This window comes from Pseudophryne corroboree, chromosome 5, assembly GCF_028390025.1.
Source record: "Pseudophryne corroboree isolate aPseCor3 chromosome 5, aPseCor3.hap2, whole genome shotgun sequence".
Classification (NCBI taxonomy): Eukaryota; Metazoa; Chordata; class Amphibia; order Anura; family Myobatrachidae; genus Pseudophryne; species Pseudophryne corroboree.
The window spans coordinates 184685308-184709315 of NC_086448.1; the positions used below are offsets into that span (position 1 = coordinate 184685308).

A 24008-nucleotide genomic window follows, 5' to 3' on the forward strand; every position below is an offset into this window, starting at 1 on the left:
GTCCACGTGCTTCGGGCCCAGTGTCGAGCTTAGATCACCACTGGTTATATTTCAACTCAGGTGATGACTTGTACCCACCAGCCGAGTGGGAATTCTGGGCTGCGGTCGGGATTCTGACCACCGGCATTTGAACTTCCATTAGGATCCTGAATGTCAGGACACCATCCCCACTGGACACATCTGTGCAAAACTAATGGTTTTGATGCATGCAGTGTGCTTTGTATTTGAGGTCCATGGTAATAAGTGCACCCTGATCCATTACACTTCAGACTGGTACATAGGTTTGTCTCTGTACTGTAGCTCCTGAACGACATTACTTGTGAGTTTTATTCCACAGTCTTCCCGCAGCATCACATACCGGTACTGCTGTATGTGTTTAGATGCTCTGATTGGTTAGTGATGGCTTACTGGGATTTTCCAAATTACAAGCTTACCTACACATGGACTTGCAGCAGTGGCCTGGAGCTGTAGCACAGGGATTTATTGATGGTTGTCACCCTGACAAGCTTGAGGACTTCTCCCCTAGGGAATTCAGCAGTACATAACCAGGCTAGTGCAGGCTTAGCACAACCGAATATAGATTACTCCCCATGCCTTATGTTAACACTATAATCCTCTGATTGACTGCAAGGTATTCTACTCCTCACACCCACCGCCAACCCATTTAGAAACTGTATAAACAGTACTTCTAGGAGTTGATTATTATATACAGTAATTGCTATCCCTTTAAAAAATTATGACATAACTTTGATGATATATTTGATTTATTTAATTTATGTACAGGTAGGGAACTAAAAATCAGAAAGGTTAAAAGATGTAAAATGTCAAAATGTAAATAATTGGTGCTGCTGGGTGATGGTGTCAGACACATATACCTGGTCAGTGTGCATTTATATAGGTGTAACTGATGACAAAATGCTTCTGCAATGCTACTTGCACATACTGGGATATCTAACAACTTGCTTTTGGTTGCAATGTTTTACAGTTAAATGAAACCGGATAAGATCATGGCACGTCTTACTAAGAGGCGACAGGCAGATACGAAAGTCATTCAGTACTTATGGACAGCCATAGAAGTGATCCGAAATCAGAAACAGATCGCAAATATTGATCGTATTACTAAGTAAGTCCTAGTATCAAGTTAGAATATTTTCTTTATCACGATCTGGTGTAATAATGAGAGATTTAGTGGCGATGCTGAAAACATATTGGGTGGAATTTAGTTGTTTTTGGGCACCCGTAAGGAGCTATTCAATTCTTTTGCCGATGGGCGCAAGTGCCACAGGCACCCATTATTTCTGCTCGCAGTCTTCTGAGGTAAATCCACCCAAAGTCAGGATTTTGGACGGCCACCTAAACTGCAATTTCTACAGTGCGGCCAATACTTTGCATGCGTTTAGGTGCTTTACATGGCTAAACCTGATGCATTTGTGCATGATATGCCTGATAAGTAATGGCCGATTGTGGCACTCGTGCCCATCAGCAAAACAATTGACTACTGATTTTTGTGCACCCAAAAACAATTGAATCCCCCCCCCCCCCCCACCACTGTGTATTACTATTACTCTGTTTGAAAAATATTGTATACAAGAGCTGTCAATTTTTGAGTGTGTCTCAGTGCTAAACCATTGTTATTCCAGAGATTAGGAGAAAATGCTTCTGGACAATGACCTCTGCTTGCCAACCATTTCATTCAGTGTTTTATCGCTGGGATTTTTTGAATATGTAATAATTTTTGCTGACAATTTCTACCAGTGATAAACCAAGGGGAAAGGGGAAGGGCATGAGACTTGAGCACTGGTACAGAGACTAAAGAGAATTTCTACCAGTGATAAACCAAGGGGAAAGGGGACGGGCATGAGACTTGAGCACTGGTACAGAGACTAAAGAGAATTTCTACCAGTGATAAACCAAGGGGAAAGGGGAAGGGCATGAGACTTGAGCACTGGTACAGAGACTAAAGAGAATTTCTACCAGTGATAAACCAAGGGGAAAGGGGAAGGGCATGAGACTTGAGCACTGGTACAGAGACTAAAGAGAATTTCTACCAGTGATAAACCAAGGGGAAAGGGGACGGGCATGAGACTTGAGCACTGGTACAGAGACTAAAGAGAATTTCTACCAGTGATAAACCAAGGGGAAAGGGGAAGGGCATGAGACTTGAGCACTGGTACAGAGACTAAAGAGAATTTCTACCAGTGATAAACCAAGGGGAAAGGGGAAGGGCATGAGACTTGAGCACTGGTACATAGACTAAAGAGAATTTCTACCAGTGATAAACCAAGGGGAAAGGGGACGGGCATGAGACTTGAGCACTGGTACAGAGACTAAAGAGAATTTCTACCAGTGATAAACCAAGGGGAAAGGGGACGGGCATGAGACTTGAGCACTGGTACATAGACTAAAGAGAATTTCTACCAGTGATAAACCAAGGGGAAAGGGGACGGGCATGAGACTTGAGCACTGGTACATAGACTAAAGAGAATTTCTACCAGTGATAAACCAAGGGGAAAGGGGACGGGCATGAGACTTGAGCACTGGTACATAGACTAAAGAGAATTTCTACCAGTGATAAACCAAGGGGAAAGGGGACGGGCATGAGACTTGAGCACTGGTACAGAGACTAAAGAGAATTTCTACCAGTGATAAACCAAGGGGAAAGGGGACGGGCATGAGACTTGAGCACTGGTACAGAGACTAAAGAGAATTTCTACCAGTGATAAACCAAGGGGAAAGGGGACGGGCATGAGACTTGAGCACTGGTACAGAGACTAAAGAGAATTTCTACCAGTGATAAACCAAGGGGAAAGGGGACGGGCATGAGACTTGAGCACTGGTACAGAGACTAAAGAGAATTTCTACCAGTGATAAACCAAGGGGAAAGGGGACGGGCATGAAACTTGAGCACTGGTACAGAGACTAAAGAGAATTTCTACCAGTGAGTACGCTAGTGTTGTAAGCACTGCCATGTAAACCTTTTGTGTTATGCTCAGTAGTAGTAGCGTACTCAAATATTATTAATTAAAAATATCTTTAAAATGGACCCAAAGCTTTTCCCAAACATTGACATTAAGATTTTCAGCTTGTTGCCAAATGTCAAGATCTGTGTCTAGTTATGCCCGTTGGTGGCCAGGCCAAGTGACCAGATCTCATGAGACACCATTAATGTAGGTAGCAGTACACACATAATAGTTAGTGGCTTACTGCTTTATAGCCGGCTAGATAGGTTTAGATTGTTCTTTCTCATTTTTAGTGGTTTATGCATATCTGCAGTACAGTACAGTTGCAACAGGAGTTTTCCACTTTAACTATGAACTTTAATTAACTTCATCTCTTCCCAATAATAACCAATTTGTTGTATCTAAATATGCATATGTGCCGGCAACAGCGATGCGCAGTCCCGCATGTCGCTATCGCTGGCTCTAGATTTGGCACGCACGCATGCCAAATCTAGTGAGATCGCTCATTTCACCGCTGGGTGAAATAAGCACTAATCCCCTCCCCTCGCTCAGCAAACATTGCGCTCAGCAAACATTGCGTGTGTACGAGGCTTTAGGACATTTTGTGGCTTTTCTTATCACCTTTCTTTACACCAAACATCATACATACCCATTTTTAATCCTGCTGCCAGAGACATATTTACCACTTGTAAATCCTTGTGTGACAAGACCGGGAAAGACATTGGGAAGGTACAGTATTGTAAAAAGCATCCCATGCTGAGTGCTCAACAGCCACTTATGCATCTGGAGGTGGGTCACTTGCAGGTTATTTTGTAAAGTGGAAGGCAACAAATACGTTTGTGATGGAGGACTTTAAATAAATGTTATGATCTTGCTCTACTTTCATTTTACAAGTTCTCTTCAACTCGATACTTTATTTCTCTGACGTCCTAGTGGATGCTGGGAACTCCGTAAGGACCATGGGGAATAGACGGGCTCCGCAGGAGACTGGGCACTCTATAAGAAAGATTTGGTACTATCTGGTGTGCACTGGCTCCTCCCTCTATGCCCCTCCTCCAGACCTCAGTTAGATTTCTGTGCCCGGCTGAGCTGGATGCACACTAGGGGCTCTCCTGAGCTCCTAGAAAGAAAGTTTAATTTAGGTTTTTTATTTTACAGTGAGACCTGCTGGCAACAGGCTCACTGCAACGAGGGACTAAGGGGAGAAGAAGCGAACCTACCTGCTTGCAGCTAGCTTGGGCTTCTTAGGCTACTGGACACCATTAGCTCCAGAGGGATCGACCGCAGGACCCGTCCTTGGTGTTCGTTCCCGGAGCCGCGCCGCCGTCCCCCTTACAGAGCCAGAAGCATGAAGATGGTCCGGCAAATCGGCGGCAGAAGACTTCAGTCTTCACCAAGGTAGCGCACAGCACTGCAGCTGTGCGCCATTGCTCCTCATTACACAATTCACACTCCGGTCACTGAGGGTGCAGGGCGCTGGGGGGGGCGCCCTGAGCAGCAATAAAAACACCTTGGCTGGCAAAATAACCACAATATATAGCCCCAGAGGCTATATATGTGGTAATTACCCCTGCCAGAATACAAAAAATAGCTGGAGAAAAGTCAGCCGAAAAAGGGGCGGAGCCATCTCCCTCAGCACACTGTCGCCATTTTTCCCTCACAGTTCCGCTGGAAGGAAGCTCCCTGACTCTCCCCTGCAGTCTACACTACAGAAAGGGTAAAAAAGAGAGGGGGGCACTAAATTTAGGCGCAGTTTAATACTATAAGCAGCTATAAAGGGTCATAATTCAGTTAGTCCCTGCATTATTATAGCGCTCTGGTGTGTGCTGGCATACTCTCTCTCTGTCTCCCCAAAGGGCTTTTGTGGGGTCCTGTCTCCTTTAAGAGCATTCCCTGTGTGTGTGCGGTGTGTCAGTACGGCTGTGTCGACATGTTTGATGAGGAGACTTATGTGGAGGCGGAGCAGATGCCTGTAAATGTGATGTCACCCCCTGCGGGGCAGACACCTGAGTGGATGGATTTATGGAAGGAATTACGTGCAAGTGTCGACTCCTTACATAAAAAATTTGACGACATGCCAAATGCGGGACAGCCGGCTTCTCAGCTCGTGCCTGCCCAGACGACTCAAAGGCCATCAGGGGCTCTAAAGCGCCCGCTACCTCAGATGGCAGACACAGATGTCGACACGGATACTGATACCAGTGTCGACGACGATGAGTCAAATTTAATGTCCACTAGGGCCATTCGTTGCATGATTGAGGCAATGAAAGAGGTATTACACCTTTCTGATATAAACCCAGGTACCTCAAAAAAGGGTATTATGTTTGGGGAGAAAAAACTACCAATAGTTTTTCCCCCATCTGAAGAATTAAATGAAGTGTGTGAAGAAGCGTGGGCTTTCCCCGATAAAAAATTGGTGATTTCAAAAAAATTACTAATGGCGTTCCCTTTCTCGCCAGAGGATAGGTCACGTTGGGAACCTCCCCCTAGGGTGGATAAAGCGCTCACACGTTTGTCTAAAACGGTGGCACTACCGTCTCCGGATACGGCCGCCCTAAAGGAACCTGCTGATAGAAAGCAGGAGGCTATCCTAAAGTCTATATATACACACACTGGTGTTATACTGAGACCAGCTATTGCTTCAGCGTGGATGTGCAGTGCTGCTGCTGCTTGGTCAGATTCCCTGTCGGAAAATATTGACACCCTAGACAGGGACACTATATTGCTAACCGTAGAGCATATAAAAGACTCAGTCTTGTACATGAGAGATGCACAGAGGGAGATCTGCCGGCTGGCATCTAGAATAAGTGCATTTTCCATTTCTGCTAGGAGAGGCTTATGGACTCGGCAGTGGACAGGAGATGCAGATTCTAAAAGGCACATAGAAGTTTTGCCTTATAAGGGTGAGGAGTTATTCGGGGATGGTCTTTCAGACCTTGTTTCCACAGCTACAGCTGGGAAGTCAGCATTTTTGCCCCATGTCCCCTCACAGCCTAAGAAAGCGCCGTATTACCAGGTACAGTCCTTTCGACCCCAGAAAAACAGGCGGGGAAAAGGCGGGTCCTTTCTGTCTAGAGGCAGAGGAAGGGGGAAAAAGCTGCAACGCACAGCAGGTTCCCAGGACCAAAAGTCCTCCCCCGCTTCTTCCAAATCCGCCGCATGACGGTGGGGCTCCACAGACGGAGCCAGGTACGGTGGGGGGCCGCCTCAAAAATTTCAGCGATCAGTGGGTTCGCTCACGGGTGGATCCCTGGATCCTTCAAATAGTATCTCAGGGGTACAGGCTGGAATTCGAGGCGCTTCCCCCCCGCCGTTTCCTCAAATCGGCCTTACCGACAACTCCCTCGGGCAGGGAGGCTGTGCTAGAGGCCATTCACAAGCTGTATTCCCAGCAGGTGATAGTCAAGGTACCCCTACTTCAACAAGGACGGGGTTACTATTCCACACTGTTTGTGGTACCGAAACCGGACGGTTCGGTGAGACCCATTTTAAATTTGAAATCCTTGAACACATACATAAAAAAATTCAAGTTCAAGATGGAATCGCTCAGGGCGGTTATAGCAAGCCTGGACGAGGGGGATTACATGGTATCCCTGGACATCAAGGATGCTTACCTGCATGTCCCCATTTACCTTCCTCACCAGGAGTACCTCAGATTTGTGGTACAGGATTGCCATTACCAATTCCAGACACTACCGTTTGGACTGTCCACGGCACCGAGGGTGTTTACCAAGGTAATGGCAGAAATGATGATACTCCTTCGAAAAAAGGGAGTTTTAATTATCCCGTACTTGGACGATCTCCTTATAAAGGCGAGGTCCAGGGAGCAGTTACTGGTCGGAGTAGCACTATCTCGGGATGTGCTACAACAGCATGGCTGGATTCTAAACATTCCGAAGTCACAACTGGTTCCTTCCACTCGCTTACTGTTCCTGGGGATGATTTTGGACACAGAACAGAAAAAAGTGTTTCTCCCACAGGAGAAAGCCAAGGAGCTGTCATCTCTAGTCAGAGACCTCCTAAAACCAAAACGGGTATCTGTGCATCACTGCACACGAGTCCTGGGAAAAATGGTGGCTTCATACGAAGCAATTCCATTCGGCAGGTTCCATGCAAAGACCTTCCAGTGGGACCTCTTGGACAAGTGGTCGTGATCGCATCTTCAGATGCATCAACTGATAACCCTGTCTCCAAGGACCAGGGTGTCTCTACTGTGGTGGCTGCAGAGTGCTCATCTTCTAGAGGGCCGCAGATTCGGCATACAGAACTGGGTCCTGGTGACCACAGATGCCAGCCTTCGAGGCTGGGGAGCAGTCACACAGGGAAGAAACTTCCAAGGACTATGGTCAAGTCAGGAGACTTCCCTGCACATAAATATTCTGGAACTAAGGGCCATTTACAATGCCCTAAGTCAGGCAAAACCCCTGCTTCAAAACCAGCCGGTACTGATCCAGTCAGACAACATCACGGCAGTCGCCCATGTAAACCGACAGGGCGGCACAAGAAGCAGGATGGCGATGGCAGAAGCCACAAGGATTCTCCGATGGGCGGAAAATCACATAATAGCACTGTCGGCAGTGTTCATTCCGGGAGTGGACAACTGGGAAGCAGACTTCCTCAGCAGACACGACCTACACCCGGGAGAGTGGGGACTTCATCCAGAAGTCTTCCTACTGTTGGTAAACCGTTGGGAAAGGCCACAGGTGGACATGATGGCGTCCCGCCTCAACAAAAAGCTAAAGAGATATTGCGCCAGGTCAAGGGACCCTCAGGCGATAGCTGTGGACGCGCTAGTGACACCGTGGGTATACCAGTCAGTTTATGTGTTCCCTCCTCTGCCTCTCATACCAAAGGTATTGAGAATAATAAGAAGGCGGGGAGTAAGAACGATACTCGTGGTTCCGGATTGGCCAAGAAGAGCTTGGTACCCAGAACTTCAAGAAATGATATCAGAGGACCCATGGCCTCTACCGCTCAGACAGGATCTGCTACAGCAGGGGCCCTGTCTGTTCCAAGACTTACCGCGGCTGCGTTTGACGGCATGGCGGTTGAATTCCGGATCCTAAAGGAAAAGGGCATTCCGGAGGAAGTCATTCCTACGCTCATAAAAGCCAGGAAAGAAGTAACCGCAAACCATTATCACCGTATTTGGCGGAAATATGTTGCGTGGTGTGAGGCCAGGAAGGTCCCAACAGAGGAATTTCAGCTGGGTCGTTTTCTGCACTTCCTACAGTCGGGAGTGACTATGGGCCTAAAATTGGGTTCCATTAAGGTCCAGATTTCGGCTCTGTCGATTTTCTTCCAGAGAGAACTGGCTTCTCTGCCTGAAGTTCAGACTTTTGTAAAGGGAGTGCTTCATATTCAGCCCCCTTTCGTGCCTCCTGTGGCACCTTGGGATCTCAATGTGGTGTTGAGCTTCCTAAAATCACATTGGTTTGAACCACTTAAAACTGTGGATCTGAAATATCTCACGTGGAAAGTGGTCATGTTATTGGCCTTGGCTTCGGCCAGGCGTGTGTCAGAATTGGCGGCTTTGTCATGTAAAAGCCCTTATCTGATTTTCCATATGGATAGGGCAGAATTGAGGACTCGTCCCCAGTTTCTCCCTAAGGTGGTATCAGCTTTTCACTTGAACCAACCTATCGTGGTGCCTGCGGCTACTAGGGACTTGGAGGATTCCAAGTTACTGGACGTAGTCAGGGCCTTGAAAATTTATGTTTCCAGGACGGCTGGAGTCAGGAAAACTGACTCGCTTTTTATCCTGTATGCACCCAACAAAATAGGTGCTCCTGCTTCTAAGCAGACTATTGCTCGCTGGATTTGTAGCACAATTCAGCTGGCGCATTCTGCGGCTGGATTACCGCATCCAAAATCAGTAAAAGCCCATTCCACGAGGAAGGTGGGCTCATCTTGGGCGGCTGCCCGAGGGGTCTCGGCTTTACAACTTTGCCGAGCTGCAACTTGGTCAGGGGCAAACACGTTTGCTAAATTCTACAAATTTTATACCCTGGCTGAGGAGGACCTTGAGTTCTCTCATTCGGTGCTGCAGAGTCATCCGCACTCTCCCGCCCGTTTTTGGAGCTTTGGTATAATCCCCATGGTCCTTACGGAGTTCCCAGCATCCACTAGGACGTCAGAGAAAATAAGATTTTACTCACCGGTAAATCTATTTCTCGTAGTCCGTAGTGGATGCTGGGCGCCCATCCCAAGTGCGGATTGTCTGCATTACTTGTATATAGTTATTGACTAACTAAAGGGTTATTGTTGAGCCATCTGTTGAGAGGCTCAGTTGTATTTCATACTGTTAACTGGGTATAGTATCACGAGTTATGCGGTGTGATTGGTGTGGCTGGTATGAGTCTTACCCGGGATTCAAAATCCTTCCTTATTGTGTCAGCTCTTCCGGGCACAGTATCCTAACTGAGGTCTGGAGGAGGGGCATAGAGGGAGGAGCCAGTGCACACCAGATAGTACCAAATCTTTCTTATAGAGTGCCCAGTCTCCTGCGGAGCCCGTCTATTCCCCATGGTCCTTACGGAGTTCCCAGCATCCACTACGGACTACGAGAAATAGATTTACCGGTGAGTAAAATCTTATTTTCTCACTCTGCCTGGACACCTACTGTAATATGCATTGTGTTATTATTTGTGTAGACAATGTATACTGACTTTTTAGTAGCACTGTGAAGCCAAACGTAAGAGGGATGTGCACTAAGTTTCCGGATGCACAAAAGTATTATATTTACAGAGTGAACATTACATTTACATTTTTTCAGCGTTTTCACCAGAGTAGTCTATACAAAGTTGCACTTGCTGCAGGCATTGGTTGGTGTACCAGTACCCTGTAACAGTGCGCTGCATGCACGCGTGGTATGGTAGCTGCATGACAAGTCTTTGCCACAAAAACAGCCACCACCTGCTTGGCCACGCTGCGCTCACATCGGAACTTCTGTGACGGCGCACCTCTAGCTGAGGTTCACTGGGCCAACTGGTGTTTGGTCTCTGGGTTGAAACTATAGATACAGGATTCATCACCACTGATGAGAGGGGTAGATGTATAAACTCACGATATGGGGGACAAGCAGTATGAAGGCACGTTATTTGCACTGATATGCTTCTCCCCCATATATTACTGCAGGGGCCCCTATCTATATCTGCGCTGTTATCTGTAAGATAGCACGCTGGTATGTGGGGGTAATGTATGAATGGTCAGTTGCACTAACCATTTTGACACCTGTAGCTATCGATGTTGACAGCGGCAGGTGTCGTTGCCCATCCACCACAACAAGAACAACACTGTCCTTGGCTGCAGCGGCTCAGGGCTGCATGTGAAATCTTGCGAGAGTAGCGAGATATCGTGGATGCACCCTGGTGCCGGCCAGGTGTAGAGGTACAGCTTTGTGCTCTGGCGGGGATCGCCAGAGGGGGAAGTTTTCACTCCGCCACTTCAGCAAACGTAATGTTCTTACATCTCGCCGATGTACCTTCCTGTTTCGCCTCAGTAAAGAGGCCAAGTCGGAAGAGCTCTAGTGACACGATATGTGCCGCTATAGTATATCTAACCCAGAGTTTGAGCGACCACCTCATACCTGCCCAGCATGGTGCATCACCAGGTTACCCCAGCCGCCTCCTGCTCGCGAGTAAGCTGATGGGCCACCCAGCGTGCAGAAACCTTGCTAAGGCCAGCTTTTCGTGGCGTATCAAGCGGATGGATCCCGATTAGATGCCTACTGTATTTCTTTCTTTAACTGGGCCACTGTCACCCTGTCGGCCACCTTATCTATGGCCCGTACTGCAGCAATGTTGTCCTCGGTGATGGTGCACACATGTCAGCCTCAGGGCTCCTCGTCTTCCAGGGACCGTTTTCTGGGCTGAAATTCTGCAAACCACTCAAACAGTGGTTCGGGGCGGCGCTTCCTCCCTAAAAGCAGCTTGCAGTCGCTCAAAACCCTCTCCTAGTTATAGAAGATCATGGCTCTCCAGTAGCCTCTGTTGAGCTCCATAACGAGTTTGTGAAGGAAGTGAACATGCTGACTTCTTCAGTGTGCAGTGCTGCTTATGGGCCTAATTCAGTAAGCTAATTAGCAGAATTTGCAATCCTTTTGCTAGCATGCTGGGGGCCGCCCACCGCCGTACAAGGCCGCCCAGCTTGCTGACAGCCGCCTGCCCCCTCTTGATGAAGCAGAAATCGCTATCGCATTGCAATTTCTGTTTCAACGCAGGAATTAGAGATGCCTCCTGCCGGTGCAGCTTAGCCCTAGATCGTTAGCCGCCCCAGGCGACCGCTCACCCCAGCAGCATGCCGCCACCCCCTAACAGAGCCAGAAGATGTTTGTGGCGAGTGAGTCCTTGGCCCCCCTAGCAAGCGGGGAGCCGGTGTAAAGATGGCGGCAACAGGGTAGGGAGCGCAGTACTAACCGTGCTCCGAGGCTCAGCGGTACATAGTGCAGCGCTGTGAGGGGCGCCCTGAGCCAGCGCCTATACCCTAAACTGGTCAGTAAGCCTGTCAGGGTCCCCGGATCGCTGCCAGCACAAATCATCAGGCCAGTATAATACAATGAAGAGCGGGAAGCAGCGCCATGTTCAGGGGGCGGAGCTTCTCCTCAGAGCGGACCCAGCAGCGTTCAGCGCCATTTTCCTGCCTGCAGTTCCTGTGCAACAGACGCTAACAGGGAGAGCTGTCCCTCCAAGCAACTCCAGCTATCCTGTGCGGTACCAGGGGATTGTAGAAGGGGGAGGGGGGAGGCTGTGTAAAGTCTATTAAGGTACACAGACAGCGCTGGTAGTTTCATTAGTTCTACCTTGAAGGTTGGCTTCAATCTCTGTGTCTCTCTGTGGCATACTTGGGGGGAAGCTGTGTCTGACATTTCCCTGTGTGTGTGGGTGTGGGCGTTTAATATCTCACATAGCCATGTCTAGGGACTCTGTGTCATATGCTGCAGAAGATGTTTTCTCTCAGGAGGGATCCATTCCATGTACACAGGATTGTAATGCTTTGTCTCAGATCCCTATTGTTGAACCTGAGTGGTTAACTTCTATTATAGGAATGATCTCTCAGCTCTCTACTATGGTACCTAATACTGAGACTGAAACTCAATTGTTGAAGAAGTCTGTGGCAGTTTAGTCAGGCTCTGTCCCTATTCCTGCAAAATCCCCTAGCATGTTCCCACAGAATCGTGCACTTGCCCAAATTATGCACAATGACACGGATACCGATTTTGATACTACAGACGGTGATGGGGATGTGCTGAGGGGAGCGGCATCCCTTGCAAAGGGGGTGCAGCTCGTGATTGAAGCCATTAGAGATGTGTTGAACATTAATGACACCACACCTGAGCAGGTTGAGGAGGCTTACTTCACTGATAATAAGAAAGCCCCACTAACCATTCCTGCGTCTAAAGAATTAAACAATATATTTGAAAAATCCTGGGAAATACCAGAGAAAAAATTCCAGATCCCAAAAAGAGTTCTGGTTGCTTTTCCCTTCCCTGAGGAAGATAGGAAAAAATGGGAAAACCCACCAATTGTTGACGCATCTGTCTCCAGACATTCTAAAAAGGTGGTTTTACCTGTCCCTGATTCTACCGCGTTGAAAGAACCAGCTGATTGTAAAATTGACACTACGCTCAAATCCATATACACTGCTTCAGGAGTGGCCTTAAGGCTCACTATTGCCTGTGCATGGATTTCTAAAGCCATAGTAAAGTGGTCAGGTACATTACTAGAGGATTTGGATACAATGGATAGAAGTGACATTGAATTGTTTTTACGTCACATACAGGATTCTGCGGGGTTCATGGTGGAATCCATAAAAGACCTGGGTACGCTGACTGTACGGATATCCTCCATGTCGGTATCAGACCGCAGGGGATTCTGGCTACGCCAATGGTCTACAGACTCGGAATCCAGAAGAAGTGTGGAGAACCTACCCTAAATAGGTCAGGCTCTATTTGGGGATGCGTGGATTTCCACGGCAACCGCGGGTAAGTCACCTTTCCTTCCCTCTGCTACATCTTTTGCGAAGAAACCGTTCTTCAGCTGTGCAGCAATCCTTTCGGACCACTAAGACAAAATAAAAAAGCCCAAGCCTTCTACCACTTTATTTAGAGGTGGTCGGGCAAAATCCATAAAGCCTGCACCCGCAAGCTCCCAGGACCGGAGACCTGCTTCTGGTCCCTTAAAATCCTCAGCATGTTGGTGGACCTCAAAGCCTGGAGGACGGGCTGGTGGGTGCGAGTTCAGACGTTTCAGCCACGTCTGGGTGTCATCCGGCCTGGATTCCTGGGTACAGGATATTGTGTCCCAGGGGTACAGATTGGAGTTTCAAGAACTCCCGCCTCACCGATTCTTCAAATCAGGCTTGCCAGCTTTGCTGACAAACAGGGCTATCCTACAGGAAACCATCCTAACATTGGGAAAATCACAGGTCACTGTTCCAGTTCCACCTCCTATGCAAAACAAGGGTTATTATTCAACCCTTTTCGTGGTACCGAAACCGGATGGTTCGGTCAGACCAATTTGGATTTTCAAAATGGAGTCTCTCAGAGCAGTGATTTCATGTCTGGAGGAGGGAGAGTTTCTGATATCTCTGGATATCAAAGATGCGTACCTCCACATTCCGATTTGGGGCACTACCTTTCGGCCTCTCCACAGCACCGAGGGTGTTCACCAAGGTGATGGCAGAGATGATGGTTCTCCTCCGCATACAGGGGGTGAACATAATCCCATATCTGGTCGATCTGCTGATAAAGGAGGCATCCAGGGAGAGGTTGTTGCAGTCCATTGTTCTCACGACTCATATGCTCAGGGAACACGGTTGGAACCTGATTTTTCCAAAATCACATTTGGAGCCGACCAGGGGGTTGTCTTTTCTGGGAATGATCCTCGACACAGAAGTGCAGAGGGTGTGTCTTCCGGGGAAAAAAGCGTTGGTGATACAAACATTGGCCTGGGATGTCCTGAAGCCAGCCTGGGTTTCGGTTCATCAGTGCATTCGCCTTCTGGGGAAGATGGTGGCTACGAGGCTCTACAGTACAGAAGGTTTCATGCTCGGCCCTTGCAACTGGATCTCCTGGACAAGTGCTTGGCATCTCATCTACACATGCACCAGAGAATACGTCTGTCGCCAAAAGTCAGGATTTCACTCCTCTGGTGGATACAACTACATCACCTTCTGTAGGGCTGCAGGTTCGGGATTCAGGACTGGATCCTTCTAACCACGGATGCAAGTCTCCGGGGCTGGGATGCAGTCACTCAGGGGGAAACCTTCCAAGGAAGGTGGTCAAGCCTGGAATCCAGCCTACCAATAATCATTCCGGAACTAAGAGCCGTCTACAACGGCTGTCCCATCTTCTGCGACGTCGAGCCATTCAAGTGCAGTCCGACAATGTAACGACAGTGGCTTACATAAACCGACGGGACGGAACGAAGAGCAGAGCTGCAATGTCAGAGGTAACAAGACTCATCCTCTGGGCAGAAAAACACGCGTTGGTGCTGTCAGCAATCTTCATTCCGGGAGTAGACAACTGGGAAGTGGACTTCCTTAGCAGACACGATCTCCATCCAGGAGAGTGGGGACTCCATCCGGAGGTGTTCACGGAGGTAACAGATCTTTGGGGTGTAACACAAATAGACATGATGGCCTCTCGCCTCAACAAGAAGCTTCGGCGGTATTGTACCAGGTCAAGGGACCCGCAAGCCGTAGCGGTGGACGCCCTAGTGACTCCGTGGGTGTTCCAGTCAGTGTATGTGTTTCCTCCACTTCCACTCTTTCCAAGAGTTCTAAAACTCCTAAGGAGAACAGGAGTTCAGGCGATCCTCATTGCTCCGGACTGGCCAAGAAGGGCTTGGTTTGCGGATCTACTGCTAGAAGAGCCGAGGCCTCTTCCTCTTCAGGGGAACCTGCTGCAGCAGGGGCCGTTCGCTTATCAAGACTTACCGCGGCTACGTTTGACAGCATGAACGCCAGATATTAGCTCGGAGTTGCATTCCGAACAAGGTTATTCCTACCCTGATGCAGGCTAGGACAGGAGTAACGTCTAAACATTACCATCGTATTTGGAAAACATATGTATCTTGGTGTGATTCCAAGAAGTTTTCTACGGTGGAGTTTCAACTGGGACAGTTTCTCCTCTTCCTGCAAGCAGGTGTGGATATAGGCCTGAGGTTGGGATCCGTAAAGGTCCAGATTTTGGCCCTATCCCTTTTTCTTCCAGAAACCGTTTGCTTCCCTCCCGGAGGTTCAGACTTTTTGAAAGGGGTTCTGCACATTCAGCCTAACTTTGTGCCGCCTACGACACCATGGGATCTTAATGTGGTGCTGCAGTTTCTCCAATTGGATTGGTTCGAACCTCTACAGGAGGTTGAGGTCAAGTTTCCCACATGGAAGGCTGTTACTTTGTTGGCCTTAGCTTCTGCTAGACGTGTGTCGGAGCTGGGGGCTTTGTCTTGTAAGAGCCCCTACTTGATATTCCATGAAGATGGAGCTGAGCTCTGGACACGTCGGCAGTACCTTCTGAAAATTGTGTCGGCATTTCATATCAACCAACCTATTGTGGTGCCAGTTGCTACTGACTCCTCAGTTTCATCAAAGTCCTTGGATGTTGTAAGGGCTCTGAAAATCTATGTGAAGAGGACTACTCGTCACAGAAAATCGGACTCTCTGTTTGTCCTGTATGAGCCCAAGAAATTTGGGTGTCCTGCTTCTAAGCAGACGATCTCTCGCTGGATCAGGGTCACTATCCAGCATGCGTATTCTACGGCAGGATTGCCGTGTCCTACGTCTGTTAAGGCCCACTCTACTCGTAAAGTGAGTTCTTCCTGGGCGGCTGCCGGGGTGTCTCTGCTTTACAGCTTTGCCGAGCGGCTACTTGGTCAGGGTCGAACACGTTTGCAAAGTTCTGCAAGTTCGGTACTTTGGCCGCTGAGGACTTGAAGTTTGATCAGTCAGTTCTGCGGGAGCCTCCGCGCTCTCCCTCCTGTTCTGGGAGCTTTGGTACATTCCCATGGTACTAATGTGGACTCCAGCATCCTCTAGGACGTAAGAGAAAATAGGATTTTAATTACCTACCGGTAAATCCTTTATTCGTAGTCCGTAGAGGATGCTGGGCGCCCTCCCATCGCTTTGTGTTCCTGCAGTGGTTACTTTGTTTAGAATTGTTTTGTTACTTGGTTAAATAATATTGTTCAGCCATTGCTGATGTTTCAAGCTAGTTAGCTTGGTTTGCCTTGTGTGTGTGTGTGTGTGAGATGGTGTGAATCTCGCCACTATCTGTGTAAAATCCTTCTCTCGAAGTTGTCCGTCTCCTCGGGCACAGTTTCTAGACCGAGTCTGGTAGGAGGGGCATAGAGGGAGGAGCCAGCCCACACTCTCAAACTCTTAAAGTGCCAGTGGCTTCTAGTGGACACGTCTATACCCCATGGTACTAATGTGGACCCCAGCATTCTCTAGGGACTATGAGAAAAGGATTTACCGGTAGGTAATTCAAATCCTATTTTTTCTGATTTCCATGCAAGATAACTGTGGCCCCTTCCCCTCTCTTTCAGTAGTGAATACTGAGCAAAAATAATTAAGATAATCTGCTATTACATTGTCTCCCACAACAAGACTCCGAGTCTCTGTCTTTAGTCTTATTATTCCGTCTTCTCTACAAGATAGTGTTTGATTACCACCGCTACCGACACCCCAATCCCTTCAGCACCTAGAAACACTCTCTCCCCCCCAACACAAACACACACATACACCAACACACAATCTCTGCAGCTTACAGACCTACAAACCTACGAACACCCCAGCCTTAGCAGCACACAGAGATATACAGAGTGAGCTCTTTTAAAACAGACCTGCCTCATACTTATGTAATTTGCATCTATTGGTGGCTAGTGCATTCTCTTGTGGTGCATGTATCCAAGCATTTAATATTATGAAAATAAAAGTAAGCACTCCAGTAGTTTCATGTTATCTTTCCTTACCATATTAATGGTAACCTACATTTTGCAGAGGCTTGCTGGTTTTAAGTGATGCTTTTTGTAGGAGAATGATTGATATAAGAAAAAAAAAACCTCCCTAACCTGAAAAAGTTAACCTCTGGTCTTCGTGCTGGGCTGACCAGAGTAGATGAAGCCGATCCTGCTGTCATGCGTATGAGGGGGAGGAGCCAACAGGAAGCAGGGGTCATGCACTCCACCATGTGGTTAATTGTGCTTATACCAGTATGTAAATATTTGCTAATGTGAAAACTGCACATCTTCACACATGAAGACACAGCTGTACAGTTAACCGCTTCAGTGGTGTTTTGGGTTTTTTAAATACACACCTCCCATGGTGTGTTTTTAAAATCAGGTAGTGCATGGGTTAACGTGCAGTGGGGGAATGCAGGAGGGCGATCGCCCACGTGGGAATACCAGCGGGCATCGCCAGCATCAATTATTCTATACCTTACCATACATCATTAGTTTATTTATAAAATACACACCTCCCAAGGTGTGTTTTTTAATTCAGCGAGTGCTGAAATCAGGCAGTGCAGGGGTTAAAAATTCTGGCAGGTTTGTGCAGGAGGGCGATCGCCCGCGGGGGAACACCCATCGGGAACACCAGCTTCAGCACTAATTCCCGGCTGCAATCGGCATAAACCATTACAGAGTTAAACCCGCCCCTCGGCCAAAAGGAGTCCGGGGGCGGGCTTAACTCCATAATAGCTTATGCTGATTCCTGGGCGCTGCCTAGCCCGGAAATTTTCCGGGCATACCACAGTCTGAAGAGGTTAAAGGTTACCCAAAGTAAACCTATCCATTTCTACATATAATATGAGCAGTATTCTGGATTATTTTTCATTAACTTTTGAACACATGAACTGTTCTGTAAACAGCGCCTCATGTTTCCATGAATTCATAGGTTTCATTATAATGTATATTCGGAATCAGTATGCATTGCTGGCTGTCGGGATTCCAGCGACCAGTAGACCAAGGCCGGAATCCCGGCGGTGCATTGGGCCCGGTGGCGACCTTAGGCCATTATATTCCCCCTTGGGTGGTGGCGTGGACCACCCACCGAGTGGGACTACGGGGCTGCGGTTGGAATTCCAGCCGATGACATTTCCCCTGCTTTCGGGATTCCGGCGTCGGTCTCCTGGATGCCGGGATCCCGACAGCTGGCAAATTGACTGCATCCCGTATATTTATCCACTAAATGGCTGCTCCTCTTTGTTCAGGTGACTGGTGCTGTACACATTACCCTGAATTAGGACTGGACATAAACAAAAACAGTGCAGTACAGTTTTTAGCATTGCCAAATGCTATCAGTAATAATTTTAGCACACCCAGGGTGGCATCAGGAGATTATGGAGTAATATTATATGACACGTGCTGGTATGTAGTCATTTTGTATGGTTACGGGCTTGTGTATTATTCCTGTGTTGAAGACACTGGTTATACATTGTGTGTATTATTCCTGTGTTGAAGACACTGGTTATACATTGTGTGTATTATTCCTGTGTTGCAGACACTGGTTATACATTGTGTGTATTATTCCTGTGTTGAAGACACTGGTTATACATTGTGTGTATTATTCCTGTGTTGCAGACACTGGTTATACATTGTGTGTATTATTCCTGTGTTGAAGACACTGGTTATACATTGTGTGTATTATTCCTGTGTTGAAGACACTGGTTATACATTGTGTGTATTATTCCTGTGTTGAAGACACTGGTTATACATTGTGTGTATTATTCCTGTGTTGAAGACACTGGTTATACATTGTGTGTATTATTCCTGTGTTGAAGACACTGGTTATACATTGTGTGTATTATTCCTGTGTTGCAGACACTGGTTATACATTGTGTGTATTATTCCTGTGTTGAAGACACTGGTTATACATTGTGTGTATTATTCCTGTGTTGCAGACACTGGTTATACATTGTGTGTATTATTCCTGTGTTGCAGACACTGGTTATACATTGTGTGTATTATTCCTGTGTTGAAGACACTGGTTATACATTGTGTGTATTATTCCTGTGTTGAAGACACTGGTTATACATTGTGTGTATTATTCCTGTGTTGAAGACACTGGTTATACATTGTGTGTATTATTCCTGTGTTGCAGACACTGGTTATACATTGTGTGTATTATTCCTGTGTTGAAGACACTGGTTATACATTGTGTGTATTATTCCTGTGTTGAAGACACTGGTTATACATTGTGTGTATTATTCCTGTGTTGCAGACACTGGTTATACATTGTGTGTATTATTCCTGTGTTGCAGACACTGGTTATACATTGTGTGTATTATTCCTGTGTTGCAGACACTGGTTATACATTGTGTGTATTATTCCTGTGTTGAAGACACTGGTTATGAATTGGGTACAGGTTGTATATATGTAACATACTGGTCATTTGGGCTGAATAGTGTTTCTGTGAAATATTTGTTGATTATTATTGGTAGAAAGCAATATAAGGTATGAAGCCTGTGCGCTCTTACATAAAACACACTCTACACTGAGTCACACAGCGACAATGGGGGTCATTCCGACCTGTTCGCAAGCTGCCATTTTTTGCAGCGCAGCGATCAGGTCACTACTGCGCATGTGTATGCACCGCAATGCGCAGGCGTGTCCAACGGGTACAAAGCGGATCGTTGCTGAGCGATGGATTTAATGAAGAATTCATTCGCACAGCCAATCGCAAGGAGATTGACAGGAAGAAGGCGTTTATGGGTGTCACCTGACCATTTTCTGGGAGTGTTTGGGAAAACGCAGGCGGTATCTGACATCAACTCCGGGACCAGACAGGCTGAAGTGATCGCAAGGGCTGAGTAAGTTCAGACCTACTCGGAAACTGCGCAAAATGTTTGTGCAGAGCTTGGCTGCACAGGCGTTCACACACTTGCAAGGCGAAAATACACTCCCCTATGATTGCAGCACTGCAAAAAGTAGCTAGCGAGCGATCAACTCGGAATGACCCCCAATGTTAGGCCAGATATGACTGAGCCAGCAACACTTGGAAAGGCTTTCTTACTGTTACAGCCTTGCCCCTTCCCTAACACATGGCATGGAAAGTATGGTAAAAGTATGTTATAGAGCAAAGCAAGAGTAAAGACATGCTTAGGAAAACAGATTTAGCTGTCATATAAGTATAGGAAAAACATTGTTACTAGCCAAGATAAGAGGGATAGTAGAGCATACCTTCCAGCTGTCCCGATTTTCGCGGGACAGTGCCGCTGTCCCACCAGCGGGCCGCAGTGTCCCGCAGGGGGGGGGGGTTTGGAAGGCTCCTGTCACTCACTGCTCTTCTTAGCATGGCACAGCGTCTATTGACAGGTGACAGAGGGAGAGGGCTGCATGCCAGCAGCTCACAGAGCGCTGGGCATGCCCCCTCGGTGATGGCAAACAGGGGCGTGACTCCAAATTGCGTCATTGCTCCCGAGGTCACACCCCCCTTCAAATAGACCACACCCCTTATTGCACTGGGGTCCTGCCTGCAGATATTGAAATGTTGGGAGGTATGGTATAGCATTCTGCTTATAGTGTGAGAGATGAACAGCTGCTGCATATTGTGTGTCACTAGACAGGGAGCAAGGTGAACAATCTAGTACCCCTTTCACATCGCAGAAATAACCCAGTATCGACCCGGCATATTGCCAGATCGACACGGGTCAGTGTGCGGTATGGAAGCGCCAAATCCAAATTCCCGGGTCACCTGACACGGTAATTCAACCCGGGTTATAAACAGTGTTATTCCCGGGTAGAATACCGGGTCAGTGGCTGTGTAAATGGATTCCTGGGTCGATGCGACCCGGGACCCGTTTACTAGATAGGGAGAGGCGGTGCGGAGATGAGCTCATCTCCCAGCGCCGCCTCTGCCCCCCGCCGCTATGGCAACCGAGCCAGCATATTTTCGGGTCGAACAGCCAGCCAAAAGGGTAGGAGAGTCTCCAATGGCGGATCCCTTCCGGGAAGGACCCGTTTTTAATTCCCGGGTGGGATCCGGCATTGGAGATGTGCAAGGGGTATAGGTTACACAGGCAGAAGACAGGTCTGATACCAGTTACCCGCACCATGCATCCCTAAACTTGCTCTGTGACTTCATACCAATTCCTCTGCTACATAATACTTAATCCTGTGTAACTAGTAGCGCTGAAGATATGGCAGTAACTGCCTGGAGGTGAGATTAGACAGCCACAGGGCCATGGGCCATCTGACATCACAGTGGGCCTGATAACATCACAATGGGGTAGTGTCTTGTTTGGTGACGGCTTCACTGACCTGGTATCTACGGCTACCGCGGGTAAGTCGTCATTTTTACCTTATGTTCCTACGCAACAAAAGAAAACGCCCCACTATCAGATGCAGTCCTTTCGGCCCAATAAATACAAAAAAGGAAGAGGATCCTCCTTCCTTGCTGCGAGAGGAAGAGGAAAGGGAAAAAGGTCACAGGCTGTGGCAAGTTCCTAAGAACAGAAGTCCTCTCTGGCTTCTACCAAATCCACCGCATGACGCTGGGGCTCCTCTGCGGGAGTCCACACCACCGCACCAATGGGGGCACATCTCAAACTCTTCAGTCAGGTCTGGGTTCGCTCGTCCCTGGATCCTTGGATATTAGAAATAGTAACCCAAGGGTACAAAGTAGAGTTTCAAGACGTGCCCCCTCACCGATTTTTCAAATCGGCCTTGCCAGCTTCTCTTCCAGTAAGGGAGGTTGTATGCGCTGCGATACTAAAGCTGTGTCAAAATCAAGTCATTGTCACGGTACCCCCCTCACAACGGGGAGGGCTTTTATTCGAGTTTGTTCGTAGTACGGAAGCCTGATGGCTCAGTCAGACCGATTCTGAACCTAAATTCCCTCAATTTCTTTCTAAAAAAATTCAAATTCAAGATGGAATTTCTCCGAGCAGTGATCTCCAGTCTGGAGGAGGGGGATTTTATGGTGTCGGTCGACATAAAGGATGCCTACTTACACGTCCCCATATATCCTCCACATCAGGCTTACCTGAGGTTTGCTGTTCAGGATTGTCATTACCAATTTCAGACGTTGCCGTTTGGTCTGTCCACGGCTCCGAGGATTTTCACCAAGGTTATGGCGGAAATGATGGTTCTCCTGCGCAAGCAGGGAATCACAATTATCCCGTACTTGGACGATCTCCTCATAAAGGCGAGATCCAAGGAGCAATTGCTGAAAAACGTTGCGCTCTCTCTGACGATTCTGCAACAACATGGTTGGCTCCTATACTTGCCAAAATCACAGTTGGTTCCGACGACACGGCTGTCGTTCCTGGGTATGATTCTGGATACAGAATTACAGAGAGTTTTTCTTCCAGTGGAAAAGGCTCTGGAAATACAGAACATGGTAAAACAGATTCTGAAACCGGCAAGAGTGTCAATTCTTCAATGCACTCTATTGCTGGGGAAGATAGTGGCGGCCTACGAGGCCATTCAGTATGGCAGGTTCCATGCCAGGGTGTTTCAGTGGGACCTGCTGGACAAGTGGTCCGGGTCTCACCGGGACATGCACCGTAAAATATTCCTATCTTCCAGGACCAGGATTTCCCTCCTGTGGTGGCTGCACAGTTCTCACCTTCTGAAGGGACACAGGTTCGGGATTCAGGATTGGATCCTGGTGACCACAGATGCAAGTCTCCGAGGCTGGGGAGCAGTCACATAGGGGAGAAATTTTCAGGGAAAGTGGTCAAGCCAGGATGCTTGTCTGCTCATAAACATTCTGGAATTAAGGGCCATTTACAACGGCATTCTGCAAGCGGAACATTTTCTTTGCGGTCTGCCTGTCTTGATTCAGTCAGATAACATAACAGCAGTGGCGTACATAAACCGCCAGGGCGGAACAAAGAGCAGAGCGGCAATGGCCGAGGCCACGAACGTTCTTCGCTGGGCGGAGAGACATGCAAGCGCTCTGTCAGCGGTCTTCATTCCAGGAGTGGACAACTGGGAAGCAGACTTCCTCAGCAGACACGATCTCCATCCAGGAGAGTGGGGTCTTCATGAAGAGGTCTTTGCAGAAGTGACAAGTCGTTGGGGAATTCCTCAAATAGACATGATGGCGTCCCGCCTCAACAAGAGACTTCAGAGATATTGTTCCAGGTCAAGGGACTCTCAAGCGATAGCCCTAGTGACATCGTGGGTGTTTTCCGTCGGTCTATGTGTTCCCTCCACTTCCACTCATTCCAGAGGTGATAAAGATGATAAGAAGAACAAGGGTTCAGGCGATATTCATTGTTCCAGATTGGCCAAAAAGGGCGTGGTATCCAGATCTTCAGGAATTACTCATAGAAGATCCCTGGCCTCTTCCTCTACGGGAGGACCTGTTACAACAAGGACCAGGACCATGCGTGTATCAAGACTTACCGCGGCTGCGTTTGACGGCATAGCGGTTGAACGCCAAATCCTAGCCCGGAAGGGTATTCCCAGTGAAGTCATTCCCACACTTCTTCAAGGTAGAAAAAAAGTTACGGCAAAGCATTACCACCGTATTTGAAGGAAATATGTGTCTTGGTGTGAATACAAGAAGGCTCCTACGGAAGAATTTCAGTTGGGGTGTTTGCTCCATTTTTTGCAAGCAGGTGTGGGCCTTAAGTTGGGCTCTATTAAAGTACAAATTTCGGCCTTGTCAATCTTCTTTCAGAAAGAATTGGCCTCCCTTCCAGAAGTTCAGACCTTCGTGAAAGGCGTGCTGCACATCCAACCTCCATTTGTGCCCCCTGTGGCACCGTGGGATCTTAATGTGGTGTTGCAGTTCCTGCAATCTCATTGGTTTGAACCTTTACGTAAGGTTGAGTTAAAATTCCTTACTTGGAAAGTAGTCATGTTGTTGGCCTTGGCATCCGCAAGGCGGGTATCTGAGTTGGCGGCTTTGTCTCACAAAAGCCCCTATTTAATCTTCCATGCTGATAGAGCAGAGTTGAGAACTCATAAGCAATTTCTGCCAAAAGTGGTTTCATCATTTCATGTAAACCAGCCAATTGTGGTGCCAGTGGCTACTGATGCCTTGGCAGATTCGAAGTATCTCGATGTGGTTAGAGCTTTGAAGATCTATGTCGCCAGA

At 47.8% G+C, this 24008-nt stretch overlaps 1 protein-coding gene across 1 annotated transcript in view; it reads left to right on the forward strand.

Moving 5' to 3' along the window:
• The window catches only part of ZMYND11 (zinc finger MYND-type containing 11), a 282804-nt gene that overhangs the window by 47588 nt on the left and 211208 nt on the right, over nt 1-24008 (forward strand). The window contains exon 2 of the mRNA XM_063921925.1: nt 986-1123. Coding sequence (XP_063777995.1) covers nt 990-1123 — 134 coding nt within the window. The 5' untranslated portion in view covers nt 986-989. The remainder of the gene's footprint in view (nt 1-985; nt 1124-24008) is intronic.